Source organism: Arachis hypogaea, chromosome 7 (assembly GCF_003086295.3).
Source record: "Arachis hypogaea cultivar Tifrunner chromosome 7, arahy.Tifrunner.gnm2.J5K5, whole genome shotgun sequence".
Classification (NCBI taxonomy): domain Eukaryota; kingdom Viridiplantae; phylum Streptophyta; class Magnoliopsida; order Fabales; family Fabaceae; genus Arachis; species Arachis hypogaea.
In genome coordinates this window covers 67512808-67538907 of record NC_092042.1, presented here as the reverse complement: position 1 = coordinate 67538907, position 26100 = coordinate 67512808, and the positions used below count along the sequence as shown (strand labels likewise).

General features: G+C 30.1%; 2 protein-coding genes across 2 annotated transcripts; one reads left to right on the top strand and one right to left on the bottom strand.

Annotated features, from left to right (window-relative positions):
• Window positions 1–250: 250 nt before the first annotated feature.
• LOC112704118 (inositol oxygenase 2-like) lies at window positions 251–2232 on the bottom strand. The gene is made up of 8 exons (XM_029288176.2): window positions 2037–2232; window positions 1583–1642; window positions 1417–1469; window positions 1201–1323; window positions 830–899; window positions 677–755; window positions 377–458; window positions 251–277 (listed from the first exon to the last, which is right to left on the bottom strand). The coding sequence occupies exons 1-8, from the start codon at window positions 2230–2232 to the stop codon at window positions 251–253; spliced, it is 690 nt and encodes a 229-aa protein (XP_029144009.2).
• An 11039-nt stretch (window positions 2233–13271) lies between these two features.
• On the top strand, window positions 13272–21046 carry LOC112703325 (sucrose transport protein SUC4). The gene is made up of 6 exons (XM_025754729.3): window positions 13272–14609; window positions 17249–17988; window positions 18254–18317; window positions 18398–18441; window positions 19918–20077; window positions 20421–21046. Exons 1-5 carry the CDS (start codon window positions 14078–14080, stop codon window positions 20074–20076), a joined length of 1539 nt encoding a protein of 512 aa, XP_025610514.1. The 5' UTR covers window positions 13272–14077; the 3' UTR covers window position 20077; window positions 20421–21046.
• Window positions 21047–26100: the final 5054 nt, after the last annotated feature.

Here is a 26100-nt window from a genome sequence, read left to right as displayed (position 1 = left end):
ATTAAAATTAGAAATAGAAACTGCAAACGAACGCTTGAAAGAAATATTTAGTAGTATATATTTATTTGTTTGCAATATACAAATACATAATGCATTTATTACATGAATTTACATCCTTACAAATGCAACTTAAAAAGACAAGAAATGCAATGGATTGATCAACTAAAAATAAATTATGTAACATGCTTGCCAGGGAGAAACAACTCAACTCTCTGCACACCATTCTATATATATTCTGAGGCTTCACCATTCACCATTTAAGCTTTGCCGGAAAATACTGCAGAACATGTCATAATAAAAGAATAAGAACCCCAAATTGTTAAACTAAAACACAGAATATTAAATTAAGAAAAAAAACTATAAAATTTGGTCTCACCTTCTCAATGAGGGATTGATAATATGGCTTAACTTTTTCAACGTCAACTAACACTTTACTCTTGCTATACAGATCATATTTGCTACACAAAATTACGAGTGATATATGAGAAATATTAGAGCTCAATATTTTGGATCATATTTATGATTTATAATTTAGTATTTATAGTTTAATGTTAGCTAAATGTTAATAAAAATTAATAAATTTTGTTACTCATATGATATTGTTCGTGATATAATTAACAAGAAGCATAAGAATATGTGAAAAAAAAAGATACATTTAAGTTAAACACGAACTTACTTAAAAATATGGAGCCATTTTAGGTTCTCACGATCTTCGTCATTCATGAGATGAGAGTATGCACCTTCCTTATGTAAAGCTGCAATACAAGATTATACATCATTATGCAAAATTTTTATAAATGGATATATAGCGCATGATGAAAAAGCTTACGATAGAAAGAATGATATCTGATGATGAATAATCCTGCTGAAGGTAGAGTGCAACCATTTTCCTTAGCAACCTAAAGATACAAAAGTGTGCTATTTAGCAAATCCAAAGTTCAAATAATACATAAAAGAGCAAATTAAATTATTATCAAAATGACATATAATAATGTTTGGAATTTTTTCAATTTTTTAATTATTTTATTTATTTTAAATTCTAAACCTAAATCATAGATCCTAAAATATAAATCTTAAATCATAAATATTCCGAAAAAGAAGAATTTTTAAAATAAAACTAATATTTTTTTCAATTGAAAATAAATATATATAATCATTGAAAATCATTGTGTTTATGTAAAGAACTGAATATAGACTTACCAAATACATATAGTCATCATGTCCCCATGACATCATTACATTTTCAAGTCCACATCCATTGGTGTAGATTCCATCCTTAGTGTTATAAGCAGGGTTTTTTATATCCGGGTTCTCCTTAAAAAACTACAACGTGAAAGAAACTTTAATTAGTTGCTAATTTAAGATAAGAAACTCATCAAACCATTAAAAGTTATGTATAATAAACAACTTGTTTACCTTGTGGTGAATGTTTGCTTCGTCAAAAGCACAACCAACAGGAAATGTATCTCCTTCAAATATGTATTTGTTATAATCGTTTAGTTGAATGTTGAATTTAAAGTTACACTAATTAATAGGAATGAAAAAATTAATTATATAAATATGGTTGAGTGAAAGTTCTCACCAACAACCGCCCATTGAGGAAGCTCTCCGAATTGAGGAAGAAGAAGAATCTTTCCAAGATCTAAAATAAGTCAACACATACAATCATTTGTTAACTCCTCATCATAATCTAAGATATGTTGTGTCTCTCAATAAATAAAAGACGTTTAGGTTTCATCATATTAAATAAAATAAGAATATTATGATTATGATAAAGTCTTTCTTGTTTTATTTTCCATAGTTTTCACAATTTGGTAGGTCAAGGATTAATTTACTATAGATTAAAGCTTTATTTAAGAGTATGTCACTAGCCAATAAATTATTACATATATAAGATGGAATTTGAACTTCTACTACATTTTTAGGCAGACAAAAAAGTTGATCATTTTACTAATTTAAGTTGGTTTATAATCTATTAAGTAGTTTATTTTCTCTTTTAGACAAGCTTTATGTATACTAAAGGAATATGCATATACCATGAATGAGTGCGGTCAAATGCAACCAATCTTCATTAGGATAGTCTTTTCTAATGGCTTCAGCAGATTGCAACAAATGTTGAATTTGAGGTTCATCCAAATCAGGATCACTATCGTCCACTACTTGATTTAGCAGCTCACAACATTCCCATATGCTCATTTCTGCTCTATTCAATTTTTCATAGTTCTCCCTCATTTTCTTCACCTGTTATAGCATTATATATTCATGAGTCCGATGACATTGCTTAGAAAGCATAGATAGATAAATGATTTTGAATAAAAAAAAGTTTGCTTACAAAGTCATATGTTTGGTTTATGTGCTGCAATCTATAGAATTCTTCTACACCTTTTTGTCTTTCACTTTCAGCATCATAAGCCCTGCCAAACCCCATAAAACATAAGCTCTAAAACATAAACCTTCATTCATGATCATTACACCAAATCTTACATATAAAGGCAGTTTTTTTATGACAATTTTTTAAAACTGTCACTAAATTTTATTCAATGAAGGTTGATGCGACGGATATCTGTGAAAACATTTCAAAACTACCGCAATATTTCAGGTTTGGTGTAGTGGATCAATAATTAAAGATAAATGAGAAAATCTAAAATGAAGTTGATACCGAAAAGAGTGGCCAAATGAATTAATTTCTGGTGCTGTAAATCCATTATGTGACACGCCGTTCAACGTAATCTCATTTGTATCCTTAGTGACATGATTGTGCACATTCTTCTCATCAAATTGTGACCCTAAAAACATGTCACAATGTTACAAACGCTACTTCTGAATGAATAGAAACCGAATAGAAATAATAAAATAAAGGCTATGTTAAGAAGAAAATTTAATCATACCAAGGGCAGATTGGTCAACTAGGGTAGTAGCCATTTTGTTGTAATTAAAGACAAAATGTACTGGAGAAAATTATTAAAAAGCAATAGGTAAAGAAAAAGAAATTTCGAATGAAACTGCTATGCCAAAATCCTTAGACGACAAGGGTTTATATACTTCAACAAAAAGTCCTTGATGGAAAATTTGGAATCTTTAAGTCCTCAACGAAAAAAAAAAAAGATATGGATAACAAATTTAGAATCATACTATTCTAAGTAACTTGTAATCTTGATCCGACTTAAGATTGTTAATGTCAACGTCAGCATTTAGTGTCTATCATCTTAAAATTTATTTATTACCAATTATAAGTTGTACTATATGCTAAAAAGAGTTGAATTTTCAAATTTTTAACAATCTGTATACCGAAATCTTTATCAACACGAGTGACAACTCACATATTAGCCGTAAAATTAACCACACGCACTCAAATCAATATTAAAATATAAAAATACATTAAAATAAATTTATATATATATATATAAATATAATTAATGTATTTTATAAAAATATGAGAATGTATTATATTAACCGAAATTATTAAAATGTGTTTAATAAATAGTATATAAATAATATATTTATTTATTATATTTATATTCATTGTCTTCAATTTAAAATATACCAAATAAATAAATAAATAATTAAATTTCACATAACTATAAACAAATATAACATAACTTAAAAAATCGTATACAAGAAATACCATTTTAAAAATGGAATCATATAATTATTGCATGCCAATTGAGAAACTTAAGATTAAAAGCTAATTATTTTAACATTACTATATTATTATTATTATTTTGTAATATTAAAATTGAGTTTCTTCGATTAACAGCATAATTGATATGGTATATTTTTTTAAGATATTTTTTAATTTATTTAATTTGATTCATTTAAATACGTTAATTAATTATTTATTTATTTAATTTGATTGAGATAAAATATTTAATATTTTGTTTGACCACATTAATTATAACTAATAAATTATATTAATTATTTGATCTAACTGGATTAAATAAATTGATTTTGTTTTAATTTACATTCATTTTTTATATATATATTTCTATTAATGGTTTTTAAGAGTGTCATAATTAATCATTTATTTGATTTGATTGAGATAGATATTAAATTATTTAATATTTTATTTGATTATATTACTATAACTAATCAATTATATTAATTATTTGATTTGACTTAAATAAATAAATAAATTTTATTTTAATTTGTATTAATTTTTTCATCTTATGTATTTTGATTATTAGTTTTTTAAAATATTATAATTTTTACATGGCATATTTGTAAGATGTGTTTTATTTATTTAACTTATTTTATTGAGCCAAAGATTCATACTTAATTTATTATATCAATTATTTAATTTAGTTAATTCAATTTATTGTCACGTTAATCTTTTGTTATTTATAAAAGTTATTCTTTATTTCTTTCCTTGATCCTAAATGTTTTTATTTCAATTTTTAGATTTTTATTCATTTTTTATATTTCTCTTTTATTTTAACATCAAATCTAATATTTTTATTAATATTTTCTTGTAATTTATTGTCTAATAGTTATATGTCCACCATCAATTATATGGTCGCGAATATTTCTTCAATTTATTAAAAAAACACAATTTTATTTCTTTTTTTCTTTACCTATTTCTGTATTTCATAACTTATTCACATAAAAGGTCATATATGCTAGAAGAAAATCTCATTCTTTTACCAATAGTTATTTTATTCGGTAATACTTTTTTTTCCTTCTATGATGCAATATTTCTACCTTTTTTATAAACTATAAAATATTATTATTTGTTATTGTGCTCTATTTTTTTGTTCCTATTTATTTATGTTTTTATAAATTTTTATTGTGAATTTTATCATTTTTATCTCATACAAATTACTTTATCATAACTCTTTATATATGTTGAGTCTTTTCAATATTTAAATTATATTTTTTACGTGTTTAATTTTATTTCTAATTTGGGAGATTTAGTGATAAAATAATATTAATATACTGTTTTGTATTTTCTTCTTTGTCTTTTTTACTTACCTCCCTTTTTATAGAAATTATGAATAATTATATATAATGATATTTATGTATAAAAGATAAATATAAATTATATCTTATATTCTCTTAGTAAAATTTTTATTGTATACTTTGAAATAGAAAAAATATTATAAATTACTTTGGACCAACATCTCTGTCATCATTATTATAAGATATTCAATAATAAAGAAAGAAAGAAAGAAAATAGAATGAGAAAGAAGAGTAGTTGTATTAGGAATCAATGAGAAACTGTATTGAATGATAATAGTGTTTTACACATTATAGTTGCTGCTATATATAGATATGTTAGTTAGCATTCTAACTGCCTTGTTGTACCATACTTCTATATATAGGACTAGCAATGGGTATGGTAGGATCCTAACTTTATTCGCAAATTGAAAACTTTTTTAAAATTTTACCCTACTTTACTTGTGGGTTAAGAATTTATCAACCTTAATCCTATCCGCACCCTAAAATTCTGAACCCTACCTTACCCGCAGAAAAATAAAAAGTTTTTAAACAAATATAAAATTTAATCATTCTAAATTTCATACATATTAATAAAATAGAAAATAAAAAACTAAGTTCAAATTAAAATTAGAAACAATAAAATCTTTAAAGAAATTCAACATAAAATTACAAATAATATAATCATCAACTAGTTTAGTAGTTATTTAAAATTCTTATAAGAAGAAGATTGTGAGTTCAACACTCACTTTCTTCACTACATACATAACTTTTACATATATATTATATAATATATTAGGGGTGTGGATAGGGTAGGATAGGGTATACATGAACCCGTACTCTACCCTACTCACAGGCAAACTCGCACCACACCCTATCCTACCCGCAACGGGGCGGGTAGACCACCCTACCCGAACTGTTCAGGTTAGGTATCCATGGGTAGAATATATATTGCCAGCCCTATATATATAGCCTAAGACCCCCCCTCAAATTCAGGGAGGTTGTATAGACAACTTGCATTTGTCCCTGAACTTGTTAAACAGAAATGCAATCAATGGTTTTGTTAGAATATCTGGAACATACTTAGTGCCTGAAACATGTGCTACAGCAACAATAACTTGCATTACTTGATCCCCTAAAAAAATAAGTTTAGCTCAAAAGTGTTTGGTCCTATCATGAAGAATTAAATTGTAATCTATAAGGATAGTAGACATATTATCACAAAAAATAATAGGGAAAGTGGTGCTTGATTGATGAAATTCTGACAGTAACATTTAAATCCAAATAATTATGAGAACACTATTGTTAGAACTCTAAATTCAGCCTCTGTGGAGCTCCTAGTTACAATGGATTTCTTTGTGCATTTCCATGAAATTAAGTTTGATCCATAGTAAACACATACCCAATGATTGCACGACAATCATCTACATCTGTTGTCCAATCTGATTCTGAAAAGGAAGTTAAACGAAGTTTATTAGTCTTATGAAATTGAAGAGTTAAATTATAAGTATCTGCCAAATATCTAAGAACTCATTTTGTTGTTATTCAGTGATCTTGACTTGGATTTGCCATGAATTTACTCAACTTATTTACTGAGAAGGAGATGTCTGGTCTAGTAATTATTATATACTACAATCCCCCAATGATTGATCTGCAAAGAGAGGGGTCTTCAAATGGAGTTCCTGTATTTGTAGTCAATTTAGATTTACTGACCATATGAGTTATTACTGGTTTTGCTTCTTGCATTCTAGCTCTTGTGAGAAGTTCTTTAATGTATTTATTTTGATTCAATGGGATTAAATAATCAAAGTGAACTATAGCTTCAATACCTAAAAAAAATTAACTCTCTTATATATTTAAGAAAAAAGGTGGAATGCAATCTATTTAAGACGGTAGAAATCTTAGATTCATTACTAACATATCATCTACATAAATTAAAATATACATTACTAAATTTAGAGTGAACCAAGGATCTGACTTGGTGCCATGTATATTATTATGAACAAAAATAGGTGGTTGGATCATGTATATTATTTCGTATAAAGTGCCATTTAAGAAGGCATTATGAAAATCATACTGTTTTACCTTTCATCCATTAGACAAAGCTAGTTAGTATGATCCTAATTGTTACAAGTTTTATAACTGGTGAGAAGACTTGATCAAAGTCTACCCCAGCCATTTGAGTATAACCTCTAGAATGCCTGACTTTTTGACTTGCAACTTTTTCTTGAGCATTCTTTTTTAAAGTAAAATCCATTTTGCAGCTGATGACTTTTTCATTCGGGGAAGTTTCAGTAAGGCCCATGTCTTGTGATGCAAGAAAGCTTGATATTCAACCATCATAGCCTCTTTCTATTTTGGTAGTTTTAAAGAAATTTAAACAGACTTGGAAATTTGATGGGAACGGCCTAAATCTGCATCAGATGAAGTAACATGTAGTGCCTTTAGTTGCAAGGCTCCAGTTTTAGACCTTGTCTTCATTGAATGTAAATTTTGATTTGTGGTAGGATTTAAATTACAAGGTGATGACGTAAAAGGTAAGTTGATCTCAATATTTTGAGATATGTATTAGATTATCAGCATGTGTAGGACAAATTTGTTGTTGCTGTTGAGGTAAAGTATTTCTAAAAGATGTACTGTTATCTAAAGATGAGGAAGCTGGTAGATAATTAGAATTATATGATTCTTTGAATGGTGATTGTTAGAGTAAACAAATGCGTTAATATGATTATGAGGATCTATATGAGAAGGGGAGAACTGGGATAGTAGGTAAGAGTTCAGAAACAATATATATGCTAGAAAAAAAAAGTGATTGTCAGATTTTTTAAATAGTGTCATAAATGAAAATTTATTCTCATGAAATATAACATCCCTAGAAATTATGAGTTTGCCATTTGCACATAAGCATTTGTAACCTTTTTTATTTGTAGAGTAACGAAGAAACAAATAAGGTTGAGATCTTAACTCAAGTTTGTGTTGATTGCAAGGTCTCGTGTTAAGATAGCATAAACAACCAAACACCTTAATAAAACCATAGTTTAAAACATGATGAAATAAGAATTCGTAAGGTGATTTGTTATTTATAACAACAGAAAGCATACGATTGTAATAACAATAGAGAAAGCTTCATCTAAATAGTATAAGGGAAGAAAAGTAGTAGCTGGTAGAGTTAGACCAGTCTCCACTATGTGCCTATACTTCCTTTCAGCAAGGCCATTTATTTTCTTGTGGAGTATACGGACATGTAAGTCTATATATGAGCTATGCCTTCATCCCTTAAGTACTGATAAAATTCATTTGAAAAGTGTTGAGTTTAGAGAACTAAACTATGATTAAGATGATAACTAAATATTATTTGACTAATATCAAATTGTTTGTGTAATGTTTTTTGTTTAGTGTGCAGAATTTGAATTAATCACACTGGCCCAAAAAGCATAAAAATGAGCCTAAACTAAGTCAAGCCCATATACATACACAAGGTTTAGACTTTCTGGATTCTCATGAATGCCGCCATCAATCTATCTTATACCACGAAGATTCTGGTCAAGGAATCCAAGAGATATGCGCCCGGTCTAAGGTAGAATGGAAGTGGTTGTCAGTCACGCGTTCATAGGTGAGAATGATGATGAGTGTCACGGATCATCACATTCATCATGTTGAAGTGCAACGAATATCTTAGAACAGGAATAAACTGAATTGTATAGAAAATAGTAGTAATTGCATTAAAACTCGAGGTACAGCAAAGCTCCACACCCTTAATCTATGGTGTGTAGAAACTCCACCGTTGAAAATACATAAGTGATGAAGGTTCAGGCATGGCCAAATGGCCAGCCCCCCAAAACGTGATAAATAGTCTCCTAAGATGAATAATAAAATAAAACTGAGACCAAAGATGCAACGTGGTCAAAAGACACTGAATACAATAGTAAAAAGTCCTATTTATGCTAGACTAGCTACTGGGGTTTACAGAAGTAAGTGATTGATGCAGAAATCCACTTCCAGGGCCCACTTGGTGTGTGCTTGGGCTGAGCTTGAACTTTACACGAGCTGAGGCTTCTTTTGGAGTTGAACGCCAAGTTGTAACGTGTTTTTGGTGTTCAACTCTGGTTCGTGACGTGTTTCTGGCGTTTGACTCCAGAATACAGCATGGAACTGGCGTTGAGTGCCAGTTTACGTCGTCTAATCACGAATAAAGTATGGACTATTATATATTGCTGGAAAGCTCTGGATGACTACTTTCCAATGCCGTTGAGAACGTGCCAATTGGAGTTCTATAGCTCCAGAAAATTTATTTCGAGTGCAGGGAGGTCAGATTCCAACAGCATCAGCAGTCCTTTGTCAGCCTCCTTATCAGAGTTTTGCTCAGGTCCCTCAATTTCAGCCAGAAATTACCTGAAATCACAGAAAAATACACACACTCATATTAAAGTCCAGAAATGTGAATTTAGCATAAAAAATAATGAAAACATCCCTAAAAGTAGCTAGATTATACTAAAAACTATCTAAAAACAATGCAAAAAAGCGTATAAATTATCCGCTCATCACTACACTTGAGAAATTCCAACAAAGATAGAACTTCCAATTAATCTACCCCCGGTCAAGGCTTTTTATTTAATTATACAAATTCTCAACCACTTATCTCTCTGTTCTTCAACTCTTAAAAATCCTTGGAAAACCCCTTATCAATAAAATAGCACTCTCTTGTCAACTCGTTGGGAGACGACTTGGGATTCATACTCCCAGTATTTTATTTCTAAATTTTGTGACAACCCTTTTAAATTGATACGCGGTATCTTCATTGGTTAAGAGCTATACTTGCAACGCTGTTTTCTCTATAAACTCTTGATCAGTGATTTTCCGTACGTCAATATTGTATCAAGAAATAGAGAGATTAGATAGAAATCAGATAGAATAGAATAGAAATCTCTAGAATTAGGGCCAAAGAGAAATTAGAGTTTCCAATTATATTATACTTACCTACACTATTACATCGTACTACTATTTATAGTACATTTCTCTAATTGGGCTATATGTCCAATACTAATCCTAACATAACCTAGAGAATATAGGGTAGTGCAAAAAAAAAATTCTTAACAAAAAAATATCCAAAAAAAATTCTTAACACAAAAATATCCAAAAAAATAATATACCACATACATATCCAAAATTATGCATGTATTAGAAATATAGAATCTTTTATTAACCAGAAAAAAAAAGAATCGATAAGAGACAAAGAACTATATTAATGCAGAAAATTTGAAGGAGGCAACACCTTTATGAGATGAGGAATGGCGATGAGACAATGAAGAGAAAGAGCGCGTTGTTGAGATTCGTTTTCGGCGCAACAGAAAAGAGAAAGACCACACTAATGAGAAGCTGACGAATAATGCAGTGAAGACGAGAAGCTCGCTGATGGAAACGAGCGGCGCGGAAGAAGAACCCAGTGATGACAACTCCTTTTAGAGATGTCACTACTGGGTTTATGACTGAAACGTTTTTGAAAAATTTAGAGGGTTTTCTTTTTAGATATGTAATATTTATGAAGTTTAGAACTAAATCGAAGGTGTTAAAATTAAATTTGTATTTTAAATTAAAAATATTAAATCTATTTAAATGTATTTATTTTATTTTTTTAAATTAATATAATAAAACAACAATAAACAATAACAATAACAAAACCTTGTCTCATTAGGTGGGGTCAGTTACATGAATCAAACGACGTCATTGAGTTCTGTCATGTATTATGTCTATAAAGAGACTATTTATATGTAGATCTGATTTGACCACTTTATGGATATTCTTCTTAGATCTTTCTCTACCTTTCACCCCTTATCCATCTTTCATCTCATCCACCCTCCTGACTAGGTCTGTTGGTCTTTTTCTAACATGTCTGAACCACCTGAGAAGCAATTCTATTATCTTTTTCACAATAGATACTATTCCAACCCTCTCTCTTATATCTTCATTCCTTATTCTATCTAATCGCGAGCACTCATCTATCTCAATATTTTCATCTCTACAACTTTTAGTTTATATTTGTACTCCCCTTTAATCATATAATACTCTATACTATAAAATATTGTCGATCTAATAATAACAGTACAATAGAATTAATATAATAAAAATTTGATTAAAAATATTTTAAAAGATACTTAATTAAACCGTTAAAAAATATCCAGTAATAAATTTTTCAAGTTTTAGTCCAAAGTCCAAACATGAATCACGAGGCAATCATTTGTCAAACATCGTGGAGAGACGACATAGTACCTACGGTTTCAACGGAACATACACGAACCCGATACGATATCACAGTACAAGGAATGCCAAATCTATTAATCTAAAGCATCACTGACCACAATCTAGTAGACAAATGAATAATTACTAAATCAGTTAATATACATTAAAATATAAAATATATATTAAAAATAAATTAAATAATATATAATAAATAATATTATATAATCAGTAAATATTATTATTTTTTGTTAATATTTAATCATCAATAATTTACACTCATATTTATAAAAAATTCACACACAAAAAATATATAATTTATATATATATATTTATTAAAATTTTATTTACACAAATTAATACAATTTATAATCATATTTTTTAAAATTTATATACATAAAATTTATTTATTAAAAATAATTTAATATTTAAACTGATCAAATAATGACCAAAATTATTAAAAATTATTAGTTCTAAGAATTTTTTATATAAATTATTTATAAATATATAATAATTAATTTTAAAATTTTATATGTATACATAATATTTTTAAATATATTATTAGCCTTCCAAGGTTACATAGTTCCTTACATAGCCGACCCAGCCACCCATGCCAACTGAACCAAGAACAAGAAGCCCACCCGTTTTCTTTTTTTCTTCCCTTTTTGACAAACCTTATCTGACACACTACCTACTTAGCTGTCCTCATTTTAGCTTATAATAAAATACATCTAACCAAACACGTTCACATCTAATTCTTCTTGTCGTTTTATTCATAATCCTTGGCCAATTTCAATTCCAACTTGTCCTCCACTTCACCCGTCCCCACAACTACCTTCAGACATCATTATTCCAGATATATTAATGTCTGTTAATAATACTTAATATCTATGTGACTGACATAGTGACATAACATCTTTTATTTAATTTTAAAATCTATTATATATAAAAAGTTATTTATTAAATTTGATATGAATTTAATTTTAACATATTAATAATTTAAATAATTTTATATAATTATTTATTTAAATTTATATGATTATATTATTTTTAAATAATAAATTTATATGATTATATTATTAAATTTTATTAAATCCCTCTGTTTTAAGGACAACTAAGAAATGTATATAGAGTATTTATCAAAGATTATACGAAATACAAATTTTAAAAGTTATTTTAATAAATATATTAAAATTTTAAAAATTTTACTAAAAAGCTTTTATTTTAAATACTTTAAATAGTATTTTTTGTGTTTTTCTCTATAAATAAAATTTTTCATATTTTAATAAACTGATTATTGTTCAATTTATCTAAATTTTTCAAAAAATGATGTCATTGTAATAACCTAAAGTAAAAAAAAAATTATAAAAAACAAAAATTTAAGTGATTCTTTTCACATTTGTTTAGGGACTATCTAATTTAGAACAGAAAAAAGAAAAATTTTAAAAATTACTTGATTTTTTAAGTGAACCACATGTATATTTTTGGAATTGAACTAATAATCGAATCTGTTAGATAATTAGTTATTGTGTTATTGATTTAACCAATAAATTACAAGTTGAATCAATTCATTCAGTCATAATTAAATAATTATATAAAATTTAATTTTATTTTCATATTTTTATAATAAATATTTTTTTGTTTTATTTTATATTAATTAATTATTATTTTTAAATTTTAATAACTCATCAATTAGTTTATATTTATTATACTCTTTAAGTATTTATATAAAACTAAAAATAATAATCATAAAAATAGAAAATATATTGTAAATTAATAAAATATTATGTTTTTTTAAATTTATAAATATAATTTAATGTTATTTATGTAATACATTTAATAAAAAATATCATGTATAAAAATAAATATTTTTTTAGTTTAATAAGATTTTATATCGAATTTGATCATATCAATTTTAATTGGATTTGACCGATTTTTATTGAAATTGATTAAATTTAATTGGGTTAATTATTTGACCGATTTTAATAATAATCTAATTTAAATTGACGACCAGATAATGAGACAATCGAATTGATGGAATCGAACTGAATTTGATAACTATAATCTCATGTTTTAAATTCTTTTGGACATTTGATGAAAAACTTAATCCAACAATAACTTATTTAAGTTACATTACTTATAAAAGTAGTGTATCAATAAATTTATTGATGTATTCTTTTATTTATTAAATATGTATAGAAATAAGAAAAATAAAATTTAACTAAGATGATAAACTATTTACAACTTAATAGTTAGAAAATTTTAGACTTATATCTTAAATAATTTTTTATGGATTATATATGCTATAAATATTTTAAAAAAAGAATTATACACCAACCTTTCTCTTATTCTGATATGGATATACGGAAAATCTGATATAATTCAATTTAGTTTTCAGTTTATTAAAATGTTCCGTTTAAAAATATCTATTCCTCTGTATCAATCCAGAATCCAGAACACTTAAACAAAGAAGGAAATTACCACTTAGCGTTAGAATGAAAAACTGAAAATAAATGTGTAAGCCACGTTTTAAGTCATGTCTAATCATCTAGTCCAGTATAGCTGTATGGAATTACCAAAGACGAAGAGATCACACTACTCACGTTGCCATAGATACGAGGGCAGTTTCGTAAATAAATCCGGAACCTGGTCAATTCACTTTCCTACTCAACGGAATCACACTCTCCTCGCCACCACCACCTTTGCATCTTCTCCCAAACGGCCAGAAAAACAGCCACACAGCCACACACACTTTCTCTGCCTCTCGATTCTCGCTGCCCCCGCCTATTTAGTTTTTAGTTTTTCGAGACAAAAACGGTTTCAGACACAACAGACTGTAACAAACTAGAGGGAGAGAATCTAGAGAGAGAAGGGAGCACCGGGAATCGTGCTTACTGCTTACATCACAGTGATGCCGAATCCCGAGGCTCACCGTCACAACCAAAACCGCTCCAGCAAGTCACGCCCCTCCACGTCATCGGAAAGGCCCGTGGCGCCGCGCCCGCCGGCTCGGCCGAGAGTCCGGCTCCGGCAGCTGCTGCGTGTAGCTTCTGTGGCCAGCGGAATCCAGTTCGGATGGGCGCTTCAGCTCTCTCTCCTCACTCCCTATGTTCAGCAGCTCGGGATCCCTCACCAGTGGGCCAGCATCATCTGGCTCTGCGGCCCCGTCTCCGGCCTCTTCGTTCAGCCACTCGTCGGACACCTCAGCGACCGCTGCACCAGCCGCTTTGGTCGCCGGCGTCCTTTCATCCTCGCCGGTGCCGCCGCGATCATCGTTGCTGTCATCATAATTGGATACGCTGCTGACATCGGCTGGCTCCTCGGCGACACCGATACTTTCCGGCCGGCGGCGATAACCGTCTTCGTGATCGGGTTCTGGATCCTCGACGTAGCGAATAACGTGACTCAGGGTCCTTGTAGAGCTCTCCTGGCTGATCTCACTAGTAAGAATCTCCCAGTCCCTAATTTGAACATTTTACTCTTCTTCTTTGATGAAGTCCAAATTCGAATTGCGCAATCAAGAAACCTTGCTATTTTTATTTTAAATTTGTGCTGTTGACTTGGTGCAATCTTGATTCATCTGACTGCAATATCATGATTTTCATCTATTTAATGTGTGTTAGATTTGACCTGTTTACTGAATTCTTGACTTAGTCAGCATGATTTTGGTGCTCAATTTTGGATTAGGAATGTGTTTGTGTGGTCGGTACAGCTTAGCAAACTCGAAAAGTTTTTGTCATGACAAGTAGAAACAGAATACAATCAATGATTGATATAGCATGCCATGTGAAGGTTACCATTTAAGTCTGGGACCAAGTTAATAATACTGTTGGTCAAAATTGGAACAAAGAAGTTCGCATTAAGTTTTCTCGGACATAACACTGCATTCTAACTGAGAGGTTGCTATCGCTTTCACTATCTGTGCTTTTGTTCAGTCATGTATGCAGTAAGCTGGTGTTTGTTGTTTGCAGTTGAATGCTTGATTTACAACTGCTGGTTGTGGAATGGGTATGCTTCTTTTTTTTCTTTCATTTTTTGAATAAAATAAGAATTGTATTAGAGAAAAATAACACTAAGAAAAGGAGGATAAATGATCCCCCACACAAGAGCCAAAAAAACACAAGAATAGCTTTCTATATAGATTGTAGCTTTTCAATCTCTCAACATGTCTGGCAAGCGGCAAGGAAAGACATTTAAAATGTTCATGAGCTTTAGAACAAATAGAGAGCCCAAATACATACACCAAATAGGGTTATGCCTTTATTAACCATAGTAGCATCCTTGCATTTGCTATGTATGTTTTCTTGGATGGAGAAACTAATTTCTATCAAAGCTAAAGTTAATCATTTGATATATAGATATATGAATGGAATAGGAATTTTAGAGATTTTATATGGCTAGTGTGCATGCATATGAACTAAGAACTGGAGTAAGGAACCTGTTATGTGTTCATGTCGTTACAAGCTCTTATCTTGTTGCCTCTTCCAATATAGCTGAGAGTTTGCAGCCAGGATTAGTCCATGTGCTTATGATAGCCATGAAGTTATTCAAGCCAACTCGCAAAATGAATGCAAAATTGATGGATGTTACTTTAAGCGGGAAGCAAGTACATGCTTAATAATTATATGGCAATGGCTCCGGTACCTTCCTGAAACTAGATAGTAAATTATCCCATCATCTGTTGTCGCATAATAGGTCTATTATGTATATTTTTAACACATAAAGTAATGATACCTCTAACCAATACTACCTATAGTTAAAATTTATACAAAAGTAAGCTTCTGAAACATACATTAAATGCACTTTAAGTTTGATACTCGTATAAGTGTAGAAATGATGCGATAAGTTAACAAATAAGAGTTTAATTCAGATACGATACTCCAAATTCAAATAAAATATGGAACGAGATCCCTTTCTCTGTGTTATATGTATGTGTAATTAGACATTTATACCTATCATGCAATAATACATGGTAGAGAGAAATTTACCCTCCAGTTTCTAGAGGATTATATTATCAAATCATGTAGCTAACATGAGTTCCCCTCGTTGCTCGTATGTTTGTATTATAATCAGAAATAAAATGTTAAGCGGGGCTACTTCTATTATTTGAAATGGGGGATGAGGGAGTAGTTTGAACCTCCCTAGTGTCCAAGGACACCGAATATCAGAAATCTGTACTTTCTTGGGGTGGGGTTCTGGGTACTTCCAACTGCTAAATGTTAAAAGAAGGAAATTGCTCATGTTAAAAGGTCTGAGATCTATGTGTAAACAGTCTGTCTCCTATAGACATGATACATGATATAGAGCAATGACGTCGTTTGATTTATGTAGCCGACCCCACCTAGTGAGAATCATGGAGGCTGTTGTGTTGTTCACAATTCATTTTTTCCCTGCACTTTCGCACCTCCATTGTAATGATTTTACCCCCTCTTCTGCACTTATCCTTGACCTTTTCACCTGAAAGTCCAAAACAGAGTATGTTCCACGAATTCTAAAAGAAGAATCTAGCATTAGATATTGGAGTATTGGAGGAAAACATATTGCTTGTACTGGTTATTTGTCTGAAAATTGTCTAATGTCGGCTAGTTTGTAGGGTGGTATCACACAAATCTGGATATAAACCCATTCAAAAAGTAGGGGAGAAAAGCAGATTAGTGGAAAATAAATTAGTTGTATATGTTTTTCCTTGAAGGTACTCTGGCTAGATGATCATCTTAATATTCAAACATGAATTCAGTTCTCTAAGAAATTAAAAGGCGTGATAATTATCTTCTTTATTTATCATCATATATTAGCTAAATGCTTAGTATATGTGCCTCATTGTCTGAATAAATTTTAACTTGCTTTGTATGCCTTGAATAATTTGATCACTTGTGTAGAGTGTAGACCGTTAAATGGTTATATGTAAGAGAAAGGAAGAGAAAACCGCCATTAAAATGGCACCACTACTATGGAAAGCACATTATGAATTTAATAGTGATGTTTTTTGTTGGTTATGATCAATTTGGATTTTGGATAGCAAAAAAAGTCACTGATGTCATTATTCATGTTTCCTTTGTATTTTTCTTCTTTGGAATGTCAGCCAATGATCCTCGAAGAACGCGCGTTGCAAATGCTTATTTTTCTCTTTTTATGGCTGTTGGTAACATTCTTGGCTATGCAACTGGATCGTACAGTGGTTGGTACAAGATTTTTGCTTTCACACTTTCACCTGCATGCACTATTAGTTGTGCAAATCTCAAGTCCGCTTTCTTTCTTGATATTATTTTCATTGCGATCACCACATATCTCAGCCTCATGGCAGCTAAAGAAGTGCCTATAAGTTCAAGTGCGGCAGCCCATGCTGAGGGAGGAGCAGCGGGTTCAGGTAGTACAGAAGAGGCTTTCATGTGGGAGCTATTTGGGACATTCAAATATTTTACGACTCCTGTATGGATTATCCTGTCTGTTACTGCTCTAACATGGATCGGATGGTTCCCTTTTATTCTATTTGACACTGATTGGATGGGTCGAGAGATTTATGGTGGTGATCCAAATGGAGGCCCTAATTATGATGCTGGGGTCAGAATGGGAGCACTTGGGTTAATGCTTAATTCAGTTGTTCTTGGAATAACATCATTACTCATGGAGAGGTTATGCAGGAAACGCGGTGCTGGGTTTGTTTGGGGTGTCTCAAATATTATAATGGCCATCTGCTTTCTTGCAATGCTTGTAGTAACATATGTTGCAAGCAACGCTAGCTATTTAGGCAAAGATGCACCACCAACTGGCATCGTGATAGCTGCAGTGATACTCTTCACCATTCTTGGGTTTCCATTATCAGTAAGTTACTCTAATTTACTACTGAAATTGTCCTCTTCCTTTGGTGTGGATATTGAAGGTAGCCGCTGTGTCCTATGTCCACTGAAATAAATGCTCAAATTTGTTGTCCATGCGTTCTTTGAATCTTTTTGAAATCTTAGGGGCTCTCATACATATCAGTTGCATATTGTATTGAGTGACTAGCTCTTGGAAGCATAATCATGTTAGCTGAAACTGGCCTTTTTTTCTTTATTACGTAACTGACTCATCAGATTATTTATTGCAGATCACTTACAGTGTTCCATATGCCTTGGTTTCCACACATATTGAGTCATTGGGACTTGGCCAAGGTAGAATTCTATTCATGGCTTTGTTTATTTTTGCTCGGAGATGTGACTGTAGTTGCTTAATGAGTTGTGGGTGTTTACAGGGTTATCAATGGGTGTCCTAAATCTGGCAATAGTGATCCCACAGGTATTTCTTCTTTTCTATAACTTTGGTTGCAATTCTTTTGATACCACTAGTGGCAAAAAGTGGAAGATGTGATAATTTGTGATCTCTTATTCTGCATTTGGCTTGATTTAAAAAAAAAAAAGGTTTTCCCTAAGGAAGTTTGCTGGATAATATTGTCAATATTTATCATATTCTGGAAAATGTTGCTATTTGGTTTGGCATATCTTCTTCTAGTGCAGCAAGATTGAAAAACAAGGTTTTGTTTTTTCACTATTTCTTTTACAAAATACTGAAAATGAGAAACATAAATAAAAATAATCAACATTTTTGTAATTATTAAACTGAAAAACAGGACATGAAAACAGAACTAAAATAAACCCCAAGATTGACCAGAATTACCAGATGACCACTAGAAACTTTTAATTGCAATTTACAATTTACAATTTACAATTGACCTTTGTCTTTGCATGCACTTCTGCACAGTGTCTTTGGGCTCTTAGATCTTATTAACTTTATGCTGTTTGCATTATTTAACATATAGTATTTTATCAAAAAGATATTGAATATATAGTAAATACACACACTCTGGGTGATCGATTTTGTTTCCACTTAAGCTTAGATCTAGGTTGATAGACCATGAACGGCACATACACTTTGAAAGTGAAAATGCTTCAGATTACTGAATTACATTTAACTAATTCATTCAAGTTCACAGTCAATGACTATCAAAGTCTGATGATAGCAATTAGTCGAGACAAAGTACAGAGTTGGGATTTCAGCATGTGTATTTGTGTGATTTAGAAACTGTCGTACTGAGTTGATGATGAAGTGCACTTATGAGATCACTTGCATACAATATCCTTCTTCTGCTGGAAACTGTTAAAATTGTGTTTGGGAAATCATTGAAATATGAAACAGATTGACTTTAGATAATTTGATTTCATTGAAAATGAATTTGATTGAATAAATCATCTCCTTGCCTGGAATCCAGTACAAAAGAGTTTAAATTTGTTTTGGATAATGAGTTCCAACCTGTGGAACACCTTAAAACAACCATGCTACATGTAGATAAAAAATCAACCACGAAAAGTTTTCAATTTGAATGAAGTAAACCAAATAAAGTCTTACCTAAACAGGGTTTCAAAATCAAAAATCAATTCATATATATAACTCAAACCATTTCCGAAAATTTGTTGTTTGAAACTGAAAACATACTCTTTCTAGTGCAAATGTAATGATGACCTGTCACCTGTGTCAACCAGGACCAATTTCAGGTGACTTAACAAAATATCCAACAGTGTGACCTACAGATAATGGGCTTGGGTTGGTTAGGTCGGAATATATTAGATGCCCTCCTCTTTCATTACTGGGTTCTCTTACATTCTATAAATAGAAGTTTTTCTTTTTTATTCTTTAATTTTCAGAAGTTGTCATAGTCGTGAACAGGATTTGTGTTTTTGGAGTTACTGATTTAATCATTTGCCATGTTATAAACAGATAGTGGTGTCATTGGGAAGTGGACCATGGGATCAGCTGTTTGGTGGAGGAAATGCCCCGGCCTTTGCCGTGGCAGCTCTTGCAGCCCTTGTCAGTGGACTCATAGCTATCCTGGCTATTCCCCGATCTGGTGGTCAAAAGCCCCGAACTCGTGTATGAGGTATCGTGTTCCTTCTGCTATTGGCATTTTATATTCAATGAGGGGTGGTGAAAATGAGCAGGTAGCAAGAATTTGTAAATAGTTTATTATTCTTTTTTCCATCTCTTTTTTGTGCCTTTTTTCTTGAGCCTCTCTCTTTTCAAGATTCTTCACACTCCCAATCTATTCCTAATATGAATAAATGAATGCCTGCTTGTGCTTTAATTTTGTTTGTCATTATTTAAAGCCAATGATCTGAATTTTGAATGTTATTATTTCCTGAAGAATAGATTTCTTTGGAACCCATTTTTTCCTTTGTTGTTTGGTGTGTGATCCTAACAAGTGAGTGGTCTGTTTAAAACAGTGAGAATGATTGGCTATGTAAACCATGAGGGACACATCTCAAGCTCTAGGAAAAGGTGAATACTCTTTGATATCTTAAGGAACAGTGTGAAACAAGCAATTCATATGCCATTACTTTCCCAAACATGCTTCAATCTCAAAAATGTAATCACAAAAGTTGTTAGCAGCAAATACTGGTTGACACTATGTCCAATCAGTGGAGATTTTTCGCCAGTGTAAATGAGTCCCGTCTATATAAGATTTTTCTTTTAAGGCTAAATGCCATGGGAAAGTAGTTTGGGGATTCTTCCATAGGTTCCAAAAGTTAATCTTGGGCAGCATCCTTCCTTACCACCCAAGATGAGTAGCTGTTTGGGAATTATTCCAAATTACAAATTCTTTTCTATTTTGAGGCAATGCTGATCGTGCATTAGTGCTTCAATAATGTTGTATTGAGAATCATATACAATTGTGATTTATTTGTGCTTGGATGAATGAATGTGTTTAGTGGCCAACAGTGAATATTGTGAAGTGTGCCGATGGAAACCTTGATGGCGACCAGGGGTAAAATGCTTCCTTTTTTGGTATTGTATTTTATTATTTTTTTTCTTTGCAGAAAATATTGTTGAATAATAGTTGATTTTTAAAGTTCCTGTAGTATTCACATTTGCTCTTTTCTTGGTGATCTGTTGATTGATTGCTCACTCAGCACTCACAATCACAAAAAGTATATAGGAAAATTTTCAAATGTTTATGAAATACTGGTGCTGTAGTGAAAGCCTAACATGACCACCATCAGTATGTTGCTGTCTTGAACTAGAATTTGATTTTCTCGTTTTTCTCTCATTACCTGATTGTCTTCAGAAAAATAAGATCCAGTTACAATTTTGGTTATTTCAATTTGTGGATCATCCTATGCAAAAGCCCATGAGCATTGTTTAAGAAGTACTGATAATAGTAATCATCTTCATTACCTAAAGTAGAATGGTGCTATCATATTTGCTCGAATTTTATTGACCGAATGAAATGAAGATATTGAATGAATAAAATAAAAATTGGGAAATATATAAATGTTTGAGTAATGCTACATCAACAATTCGATGCTCGTTGACGGGAGTTATTCATGTAACATTTTTCTGATGCCAGAAGATATTTCTGTTCTATTTTATTTAATTGTTTCTATTTTAATTTTTAGGACTCCTTCGAGTAATTTATTTGTCATATTGTCCTACATATAATGTATTTTTTTAGCAGAGTATTAAAATAAAAAATAGATGTGGCTAATCAAATTAATAAAACATTAGTCACCAAAAATTAATAAAACATTAAGTGCTTTCTTCTTTTTAGAGAATTGCTTCGGAGGCTTAATAATTATTTATTTATTTTTACTTTCCTTCTTCCAAGTGATGGAATAAGATTCTGGCTTAATGTATTTTTGATTGTCGGTTATCCATGAAAGTTTAATAACTTTTTTAGCCTTCAATTGTTTCGTTAAATGGAAGCTAGGTTTTCTAAAATGAAAAAGTAAGAGTTTATTCATTTTTTAATCAAGATAGTGAGATTTACGCGTGATAAAAATTACAAATTCAATAATGATTTTTGCTCCATACATTTTACACATATGCACTATACCATTTTAAAGGGGTATATATATATATATATATATAAGTTGTAAAAAATTTAATATTTAATTTGTATCAATTTTATTCACAACAATTGAAAACGTTATTATGTTTTTTAATATGATTTAAAATTGTCGTCGACTTGAAAACCTGTAATCATGTTTGAATTATGTTTCAAAATTATTCTTGACTAAACTTCATTAATAGTCATAGTTAATGCAGAGATAAAATTTAAATGTATTTCAAACATTTCAATTAAAATTGATACAAATTAAACTGTTTAAATACTTCATTAGGGATATTAGCCAGTAGTAGCAGGTCTTTAATGGAGTTCAAATTTACGATGGATTAATCTTTAATTTGTCAAACTGAAAAATACCATGGGACGTGGACAACCCAAAAATACTTCTTTAGGGATAATATATATATATATATATATATATATATATATATATATATATATATATATATATATATATATATTTTACTTAGTTTAGAAGTATCGGCCTTTGTAAATATTAAATAATGCTATAAGTCCATAGCACATTTTCACAGACCGACAGACGAGCATGCTATACGTAGGTTAGTGGTTATGCTATAGCATGGACATATCCTAATCACCTACTTTCACAAGTATGTTCCGTTACCTTCACCATTTACTATCAAATTTTGTTTTCTTAATTTTAAATATGATAAAAAGAGAGAGAAAAGTGTTGGACATACTAGCTACCAAAACAATTTCTTTCTTCAATATTTGAAAGACTGAAATGATGTGAAGGAAGCATGTGGTCCATGAAGCTAGCTATTTAACATGTAGCATCTTCCGTAGATTCATATGGTAGAATTCAATAATGTTGTATATTTTTGTCGTGGAGACGAAGGAAGAGTATTGGTGTGTGGTTTGATAGAAGAATTGTTAGAGTGACACGAGTTACTCTACCATTTTATGAAAGTGGTAAAAACCCTTTGGTTACAATGGTGTACAAGATTGGAATCTTTTGAGCTTCTGGCGAGAAGCTTAATTAAATTAGTCTTTACTAGTTCCAAAATTAAGCTATAATTTGTCCTGTCGCTCCTTTTCCAGAAACTTGTTGCATTGTTATTCAATTTATTCTGTGGAAAAGGATTCTGTCTGATCTCCACTATAATCGCCAACTTGTGTTAAGAATTCTGTGTAGTGACAGTACATTTGTATGCCATAACCACGTGATCCTAAACTCTTGTCTCTTTCAATTAACAAATGCGTTGTGTTTTTTAAGACCAAAACAGAAGGTATTTTATCTATGGACATTCATTATTACACTCAATTGAATTAAGATGTTAAAATAGAATTGTCTGGTGGGTTGGATTTAGAGCCTTCTAGTTAATGCCCATTCCCAAATGGGATGCCAAATTCGAAGTGGGTTTCCACTTTCTAGTTCATGTATGATTAATTTATTATGTTCATTCTTTCTATGTTGATCACTGTTTTAATTAATATTATCTTGCTTTCCCATTTCCCGTAATGGTTTTCTGTTGCTTTTTAATTAATTCTCTGAGCATCGGTTCTTTTGCATGATCCATGCCTTTCTCTCAAATCAACTGGTTTTCAGAGAATCTGATACGGAATATCATGGGTTTCAGTGTTCAAACATGTGTTACAATTTTCTATGGAACAAATTAAAATGAATTTTGTCTGTTAATTAAAAGACTAATCATTGGTTTTAGTACACTATCTAAGGATATAAAAATTCAATATATATACTTCAGAACTAGTTTTAAATTAAATCTCTTAGTAAAAGATGAATGCTAAGTTTATTTCTACTATTTGAACGTATGTATTTTAATTTTCGGATTTTAAAATTCTGGACTATTGTTTTCATATAAAAATAAAAAATAAATTTTACCAAATTCTCTTTAAAATAATACGTAACTTATCCTCTATAATTTATTAATTTTGGATTGATTGATATTTTAATCTAATTACTAATTATATTATAACTAGAGTTATTTAAATTTAATTAGAGTTAATATTTTAACTATAATAAATTTAATTTATAACTAACTCATTATTTAAAATGAATCATCATATAATATAATTTTTAAGAATATTAGCAGACAACTCCCTCTTCCAAATCTTCTTCCTCAGCTCGTTCAACAAAAAAAGAGAAGAAAACTCATAATGTATTCTTCACTCTCTCCCTCTCAAGATAACGGTCATCGTTCTGCTTAGATTAGATTTCTCATTCTCATTGGCATAGACCATCACTCACCCCAACATGCATATGTCTTTTACCCACTAAACCTTCTACCATTTCCATGTTCGTTACTCTCTTAATATCAAAATCTTTGGCCTTTCATCCGTTTTTAATTCTTTTTGCATTAATTTTTTTTATCGATTTCTTGTTGCAATCAGTCTATTTCATTTTTGAAAGAAAAAAGTCTACACAAAAAATATTATAATATAAACTATGAAAGAGTCAGTTATTTATTTTTTTCATCACTTTCTTTTTATTGAGGTTTATGTTTGAACCCTGTTCTGGATTCAATCTTTTTCACGGTTACAATTAATTGAATATCTATTATGGCTTCTTTTTTTTTTCTTTTGTTCAACAAGAAGATTTAGGGGAGAGGAGTTTGTTTATTGATACTATTAAAAATTATACAATGACCAATTACAATAAGTTAACTAGAACTAGAGTAAAAGATAAATCGATCCCGATTTTTCGATCTGCGAATATTTAAGTTTTTGAGGATTTAAAAATATATTTAAATTCCTGACCTTTTCAAAATCTGGACATATCGATTCCTAAGTCTAATTTATCCAATTTTAAAAATTCTCTCACTTGTGCATCCGTATCAATCATGTCAGTACAACGGGAGTCACGTTTGATTTTTCGTTGAGTCTGACAGATCCAAGTGAACATGAGAAATCAATGTCTAGATTTTGAAAAATGTCAGTGACTAAAATATATTTTCAAATTCTCAAAAACTTAAATGTCTGCGAATTAAAAGATCAATAACAAATTTATCCTTTTCTCTTAGAACTAATTCTATTATAGTTAAATTATTAATAATTCTAGTTAAATTTAAGCAACTTAAGTTACTAATATAATTAATAATTAGATTAAAATATCAATCAATCAAAAATGGATATATTACAAAAAATAAATTACCTATTACTTTACAAAAGATTGAATAAAATTCACCAAAATAAATATGTACTTAATTTCAACCAAGAATCAGTTATTTATATCAAAACATGCAAGATGCTTCGTATTTTTACTCTAAATTGATGGGACTGTGAGGCCAATTCATATTCCAATAAGTGACTCACAATGGCTATATTATATGAGTTGTGTTACGTACATAATTGTTTATGGTACATCTTTGTGACTTTGTATACACCTCTCAGTTTTAGTTATAAAAGTGAATATGATAAAAAACAATCAAAAGCAATAACTATGCACTATTTCATGTTGTTCATATTGTTCAAGATAATTATTATTTATCTAGTATTTTCTTTTCTAAAAATAGAGAAGTGTGTAAAACTTAAAGGTATTAGAAGGTGGTACAAGTATGATTTTTCTCTCAAAAATATTTAATAACAAAAAAAATTAATTAAAAATATTTAAAATTTATCTTATTTAATATTTTTTTATTATTATAATAATTAATTAATATTAAATAAAATAAAATTTGACTATTTTTTTATCTTCTTAATATTACTATTCTCGTATTATATATATTGACTCAATTTGGTTTTTGAGTTTTTATCCAAGAATCACTTTTGTTTTTGAAGTGTTAAAAATAATCATTTTAGTTTTGAGATTTTAACCGTAAATTAAGTTAGTCTCTCATATATTTTCGTTTCGATATCATCATTAATAAGGTATTGATACATATGGACCATCACAAAATAATTTATGACACATGACAATCACAATGTTAGCATGCCACTTATATTTAAAAGTTTGTCCTACCATTTTATTAGGCTAAGTTTGTTTATAGATACGAAACATTAAGATAGAAATATAAAATTATATTTGATAGATAAGATATAATTAAAAATATTATGTCTAAAAATATTGTATTAGTATA